This window comes from Salmo trutta, chromosome 15 (genome assembly GCF_901001165.1).
Source record: "Salmo trutta chromosome 15, fSalTru1.1, whole genome shotgun sequence".
Lineage (NCBI taxonomy): Eukaryota > Metazoa > Chordata > Actinopteri > Salmoniformes > Salmonidae > Salmo > Salmo trutta.
In genome coordinates this window covers 32,816,148-32,823,662 of record NC_042971.1, presented here as the reverse complement: position 1 = coordinate 32,823,662, position 7,515 = coordinate 32,816,148, and the positions used below count along the sequence as shown (strand labels likewise).

The window sequence follows — 7,515 nt, the reverse complement described above, 5'->3', positions numbered from 1 at the left end:
ACACACACACACACACACACACACACACACACACACACACACACAGAGAGAGAGAGAGATCTGCATTCTCCCTGGCTGTTGTCTTTTGGCCTTGCTCTGTTTTCCTCTCCATCCCTCCCACTCTGTGCAGTCACAAATACTTAAGGTTCGGTGCATAAAGGAATGAGTTGTTGTTGCCTTATTTGTTTTGTCCTCTCCCTGTGCTGCTGTAGAAAGGAATGGGAAAGCCTTTGATGCTCCGTTGCCTAGCAGATGCTTTCAGTTTGCTTACTGAATCTCTATACTGAGCCCTCTCATTCTCCTTGGCATGACATGGGCTATTGACTGCCACTGCAGATGGGATAACAGGGGCCTGTGCATCCAAATACCGTTAGAGGATGTAAATAACTTCGACATTCCACACACATACTGCACGTGATGCAACAGAGGGGCCACTCCAAGACCCAGTTCAACAGCACCAAAAAAAACAAGTCTTGGAAATCTCACAGAGACAGAGAATGAAAGAAACTTGCAGTTTAGTTAGTGGATATATTTGGCTCTTTGCCAACCAGGGTGAATATTTTGCATGTCATTTGGCATGGCATGGAACAAAAGAATGCAATTACCACGCGACTTTGGGAAACAGACACTTTGGCTAACCTAAAAATGATTCTGATATACAATGGACTCCTTAAGTGCTATTGTTGTTGAATTTGTGCTGTAAATGGGGCATGCAGAAATAGAATATATTTGAAGTGGATCTAGTGAACACTGAACTGTACTGCTAATGTTATAACTGGCTAAGAAATGTGTCACTCTTTCACATAACAGACTTAACATCTTCTACCTGCCTCCGACAACAAGATGGAGGAAGCAACTGATCAATAAATCTTTCATGAGTTTCATTACTGCATATTTCATAGGGAGCCTGTCACTCTATAAATCAGCAAAGACAGCCCAATTCATCTTTGAAGTTCAGAGCTAAAAAGTGGAGCAGTGCAGTCAGACCAACTCATCTAGCATATTATCTTATTGCAACTAAGAGAGCCCAGTTATTACTATAAGCAAAATCAAAACACCAGTAGAATCTTGTTAGCTTATCTATTGTGGTGTGAAATTCACTTTTAAAGCTATTGGAAGACGGAACAACAGGAACAATAGATAACAGCTCAAGAATATCAGTGAATTAAATTGGGTTATGATAAATCGCAGAGAATAGTTAGTGAAACACACTTGCCTTATAACTCCTGTGAATCGTCAGAATGTCATGAAACTGAAAATATACTACAATCAACAAAATTGTAAGCATGTCTTTGATAGCTTGATGAATACGGTTGCTTCGTTACTATGCCGTTGTTTTCTTGTATGCAGTTACTATTGACATGGAGAAAGGACGCCCTATGTTGAATACAGTAAATGTCACTTGCACCACTAAAAATGGTACATGAACACAGTGACCATACCAGAGGTGCGTTCAACAAGGCTTCCGTTTGCAAACAGTCGTAGCGAACTATTTTTGTTTTCAACAGTTTGTTGATCGTTTTTTTAACACAAACATTCCATTCTGTTAGTTTTAGCTACTATTTCTGGTAAAACGATGGATAGACCATGTCAAATGTTGATTTTAGCTGCAGCTTCTGCAATAATCAATTACTTTTTAGACCCTGGTACTGATGTCATGGAGTGGGGACCAATTTTAAAGTGTGTATCGACAAGAAAAAGTGAGCAGCCGATTGGAAGAGATTCGAGTGTTATGTGGAGGAGGAAGTCGTCCCTCGTTACAACGACTTTGCCTTTTTCGCTCATTTTAGGATGAGCTGAGAAACCTTTCAGGTAATTTGCATGTCTATACGGTCTCTGTGTTTTGATTAAAGTAACCTAAATAAATAAATTCCCAATGATGTAGCTGGCTAACGTTATCTATAAGGAAGCACGAATGCAACCCAACCACTTAGTTAATTGACCAACCAGACAGCTGGGTGGGTGGGGTGTACAGTCAACCAACCAGACAGCTGGGGTGTGACAGCTGATATAATCAATCAAACGTTTATGTACATTAAGTATTTTATTTATAAGGCCCCTTATCTATCAACAGTTGCACAAAGGGCAAATACCCTAATTCAAATGTAAAAATGTTCAAGTACAATGTAAAAACAAAAGTACAATGTAGCCTACATTGTGAACAGAAAGCCTATAATGAACAATACACCATTGTATCATTGCTAATTGCCTCTGTCTTACACACAGAACAAAGGCAGGATAAAACTCGTAAGATGACAAAATCAAATTTTGCTTTGTTTTTTAGATATTGTGTGAGGAACTCAACTCTCTGGTTCCATACAGAGGAGAACTACTGGATTACTGGATTGGCTTCCATTCTATTAGTCTTACTCTGACTTACACGGCCTGGTGTGATAACATGCGTCTTATCTCTTGGCTGGTACATATGACTATAATGCTTCTATTAGGCTGGTTCAGTCGTGTGCTAATACGCTGCTCTTTATCGTGACCTATTTTTGCAAATACAGTATATTCCAGATAAGAGTTAGATAAAAGCCATCGCAGGGGGAAAAAAGGGAGTTTTTTTCAATCATGGCAGGATTCAATTTAATTTATTTTGGTTAATTTCAGTTTCAGGCTCATATCTCTTTTTCCCTTTCATGCTGTCTGATGTTCATATCTCATATAATCCAGAGAATTGGGAGCAATTTGCAGACAGAAACTAGTGTAGGCAAAGTGCATAATGTTTTAGAAATGGCTGTGAGGTCAGTCACCCCACACAAAACCGACTGTTTCAAATGGATTGACAGCTGGACTGGTCCAGGCCAAACCGTTTTAAAGATTTTGTTGAAGCTGTTCAAGGCTCAGATGTCAGAGTTCATTGGGAGGAAAGAAATTGCTTCAGGGCTATTTCTACTCACGTCTCTTTCTCAAAACATCTCTTTCTCAAAACCTAAGCAGTTAATATCAACATATGAGATTATTATCTATTCCATCTGCTGAAGTCAGAGGATTTTCATTCCATTCCTGCCACCCGTACCCAGAATAATCACTAGATTATATATTATTGCATTGTTCTGTGCCTGAATAAATAACACATGGGTAAAGTACTGCTGGTGTTCATTTCAATGATGCTGGCAGCCAATCTTTACTCAGAAGTTTCTGTGATTTGCAAAGGAAGTAAAAAAATATCTGTTTTTAGACATATTTATTACTATTTTTAAACACTTAATTTGTGAGCTCTGCAAGTTAGACTTCAAGGTCTACAATTCCAAACATTAAAAAGCAGGTTATAATGAGTTGGCACCCAATGTTTTCACCCTGATAATAATCAATTGTTTTGGACTGGGCCAATGAATCACTGTAGGTAAACACACAAACACACACAAGCACACACCTTTGGACCAACAGCAGTGAGAAATTGAGCTAATCTTCCACTGTTGAAGTGCATTTGTTCAAAGTTCTTCAGTAAGATAAGAGTGCCAGAGAAGCACTACTCATTCAGCCAACTCATAATTTGTTCTATACTTGAGGCTGATGAAGGAATTAAGTCATTAGCATATTACCCATCTTTGGTCAAATTCAATGAATCAGCCCTCAAAACACACACTGAAGAAAGAAGAGGTAGGAAGAGCATCACACTGTGCCTGTCCCTGTACTAGTTTGTCCTGTACTAGTTTGTCCCCCATTTGTCCCCTGTTTACTTCACTGAAGCCAAGTAAGTTACAGTCTGACTGCCATTTAACCTGAATATATTCAAATTTAATTTTAACAATGTATAGTAATTTCTAGAATACAAACCTGTTTCACAGGTAGGCAAGTAGGAATCATGTATGTAGAGCACATGCCATTAGGTGTGACTCATGAGAAATAATGAGATGTTTATTTAACCTTAGTATCAACTGGCCCTATAGTTATCCAATATAACCTTTAAACTGACAAAGTAGTATTTTTCTTGTTCCACCTCAGAGACCAAACAGTTGGCTCTGTAAAGGTTGTGCAACACCCCCACCAACTGGAAAGATAGCAGAATTACACCAAGTGGTGGAAAAAGTACCCAATTGTCATACTTGAGTAAATGATACCTTAATTGAAAGACACAAGTAAAAGTGAAAGTCACCCAGTCAAATCCTACTTGAATAAAAGTCTAAAAGTATTTGGTTTTAAAAATACTTAAGTATCAAAAGTACATGTTATTGCTAAAATATACTTGAGAATAAAAAGTATAAATCATTTCAAATTCCTTATATTAAGTTAACCAGAAAGCACCATTTCCTTGTTTTTTTTAATTTACAGATAGCTAGGTGCAAGCACCAACACTCAAGACATAATTTACAAATGAAGCATGTGTTTTGTGAGTCTGCCAGATCAGAGACAGTAGGGATGACCAGGTATGCTCTCTTGATAAGTGTGTGAATTAGACCGTTTTCCTGTCCTGCTAAGAATTCAAAACGTAATGAGTACTTTTGGGTGTCAGGGAAAACATATGGAGTAAAAAGTACATAATTTTCTTTAGGAATGAAGTAAAAGTAAAAGTTTTCAAAAGTATAAATAGTAAAGTATAGATACCCCCAAAAAACGACTTAAGTAGTACTTTAAGCATTTTTTACTTAAGTACTTTATACCACTGATTACACCCATTACCCCGAGTCAAATTCTACTTAATTTGCTAGATTGCCTTGTGCAACCCATATTCCAAGTGATTTTAAACAGAGATTACAACATGTTATTTGTTAAGATAAAAAATTCAAAAAGGCACTCGCACATCTAAGCCATCTCTGTTGCAGGTGCATGGTTGAATAAGATGAGAAAAATAAGAAACCCACACACTACTCATTAGCATCACTGCTCTTTATTAAGCTTTACATATCGGCCTCAAGGCCTTCGTCAGAGCTTTTTGAAGAAAAAATACGTAAAACTTAATAAAGAGCAGCGATACTAGCAAGAGCAGTGTGCAGGTTTCTACCTTTTTCAAATTTGTTAAGATACAACCACACAAGCAAACAACCAAATCAAGCCTTCCTTTAAACTGAGGCAAGTAGTGAAGTAAATAAAGATGTAAAAACCGAACACAATCCTCTCCTCACCTCCCACCATTGTTATCAAATACCACTGCTATCAGGTAGGGAAGTAACCACAAGGCCTATCTCATCTCTGAAACATCTTTAGGTTTCATCCAGTGTATTTTCTCTATGAAATAGAGGCAGTAGCATACTAGACACAAAATACCTCAACTCCCACCATCTGTGGTTGCCATCTGAGCAGCCCTTTGGTTTAGACCTCTCAACTAACTGGAAAATATTAGTTGTAAAGACCTGACTGGCACGACTAAATGTGACTTTCATAAGCCACACTCCCACTGGAGCATGGCCCCAGCATGGGTACAGACACCTCATCCCCTTCAGCCCACTTCTCATCCTCACACTTGGACATAGGGTGGACAGACACCTCAATGTCCAGGCTGTTTTCAATGGTACCATCAACACCATCACCATCCTCTCTGCGATGTGCTGCTGGGCCCTGCTGCTCCGCTGACATCTGGACCTCACAGGTTTTACCTTTCCCCTCTGGGTTGGCTGGCTCTATAGCTTTCTGGAGGCTTGTCGCCCCCACCGAGGTGTGCACCGTCTCCATAATCTCCTCCACAAAGGCCCTGCAACTGAGGATGGTCTGGGGAAGTGGCACACTGCGGGCCAGCTCCTCCATGTGGCGGGCAAACTCCATGGTCTTGAGCTGGGTGACCTTGGCCCACTCCATGGTCTTGGCTGAGGTGATGATGGGGATGCGCTTGGCTATCTCGTAGGCCTTCTGGAGCTTCTCAGCTCCCTCGGTGCGGAAGAACTCGTTGATGGCCTTCTCCGTCTTCTTCAGGTGACTGCTGACCATGCAGAGGCGCGTGACATTGAGGATCATGGTGATGGTGAAGGCGATGAGACACACGATGACGTAGTACAGGCCCAGGCCGCTGTGGATGTAGGCCACCCGTAAGGTGATGGTGTAGTTGGAGGTCCCTGCCGAGCTGGAGGCTATGCAGGTGTACCGGCCTCGGTCTTCAAAACTGACCGTTGTGATATTTAAAACGCCCTTGTCCTGAATCAGCCATTTCCCACCTTTCGGAAAGAAATCAAAAGTAAGTTAAACGTGCTTTTAATAATACAATGTAAAACAATTAATCAGATGTTGTAAAGGTTTCAGGTAACTAGAAGTTGATAGAGTTGGCTGTATGCATTACCTCCCTCTTCCGGATCCAGAACGTGCCCTTTGGAATTGTACCACTGAATGTCATCTGGCTTTCCAGTGACATTGCACTCAATTAGAGTGCTGGCTCCCTCTTTCACTACGATATCCCGGAGAGTAGGTAAACTGGCAAGGTGGTGGATGGATACCAGAGAACGGTTCTGTGTTCCATCTTTAGTGATCTCTTCTGCATGTCCAGAGGCAAAGAGTAGTGTGATGACCATGCACGCACACTTTGTAATCAGTGTGTATCTGTGTGCTTGTGTATGTGGCATGTTGGGGAGCAGTACTATCTTCAGTTCACATCAAGGGAAAGTTCTCTAAAACCTGTAGAACAGGAGTGGGGGGGGGGGGGGGGGGGGGAGGAACAGGTAGCAAGGTAAAAGCTATTGCAGCTAGGTCAACATTTCAATCACAGCCAACCAAAAATATATACATACACTGAGTATACAAAACATTAGGAACACCTGCTCTTTCCATGACAGACTGACCAGGTGAAAGCTATGATCACTTATCGATGTCACTTGTTAAATCCACTTCAATCAGTGTAGATTGCGGGGAGGAGACAGATTAAATAAGGATTTTTAAGCCTTGAGACAATTAAGAAATGGATTGTGTATGTGTCCCATTCAGAGGGTGAATGGGCATTACAAAATATTGAAGTGCCTTTGTTTGGTATACTTAGTGTAGTGGATCTACATCATAGCCAATTATGGATCATAAATTTTTAAAAACAGTGCAAGAAAATAAAACGAGCAAATATGCATAAAGTAATCAACAACTATGATACCTGTAAGGTACGTCAGCAGGTAGCTAACTAGCTAGCAAATGTCAGCTACACCTGTTGTTCAGTTAGCAAGCAAAAAATGCCCTGATGGAGAATAATAACAGAACACTAGATACCACAAAACATCTTAGATAAAATAATAAAAGTCATAACTACACCAGCCAACAAAAATAAAATGAACAATAGCCTTAGATTTGTTCTTTATCTACCTTCATGCACACAAACAGCAGCAACTGGTGACTTCCGCATTCAGCAGTGGGCGTGGTCAGAATCTGAAGAAACCAACGTTGCGCCAAAGATGTTCTCGTCTATCTGTGGTTGCGCTCTCTTCTTCAATGAGGTTTAACGGCGGTTGGTATCCATTAAATGTTGCATTACTGCCATCTATTAGACTGGAGTACAACTCCCTTATACTTTGCTTGAACAAAATAAATAAACAAATACCCTACCATCTTACACTACACTCACAAAAAAATAAAACCCTATAATAATAAAAAGTAACACCACCTGCT

At 40.2% G+C, this 7,515-nt stretch overlaps 1 protein-coding gene across 2 annotated transcripts; it reads right to left on the bottom strand.

Moving 5' to 3' along the window:
* Positions 1-4,570: 4,570 nt before the first annotated feature.
* On the bottom strand, positions 4,571-7,297 carry LOC115148833 (microfibrillar-associated protein 3-like). Of its 2 annotated transcripts, none has more exons than XM_029691093.1 (3): positions 7,213-7,297; positions 6,212-6,543; positions 4,571-6,089 (listed from the first exon to the last, which is right to left on the bottom strand). In XM_029691093.1, exons 2-3 carry the CDS (start codon positions 6,489-6,491, stop codon positions 5,308-5,310), a joined length of 1,062 nt encoding a protein of 353 aa, XP_029546953.1. In that variant the 5' UTR covers positions 6,492-6,543; positions 7,213-7,297; the 3' UTR covers positions 4,571-5,307. The 2 variants fall into 2 exon arrangements, with proteins under 2 accessions (XP_029546953.1, XP_029546954.1); XM_029691094.1 differs by having other exon boundaries at positions 7,007-7,234.
* Between the last annotated feature and the right edge of the window lie 218 nt (positions 7,298-7,515).

Coding starts and splice junctions, on each gene's coding strand:
- LOC115148833 (XM_029691093.1), bottom strand. CDS start 6,491: ATGCCACATACACAAGCACACAGATACACACTGATTACAAAGTGTGCG. Junction 6,090..6,211: donor TCTGGATCCGGAAGAGGGAG/GTAATGCATACA, acceptor TCTTTCCGAAAG/GTGGGAAATGGCTGATTCAG.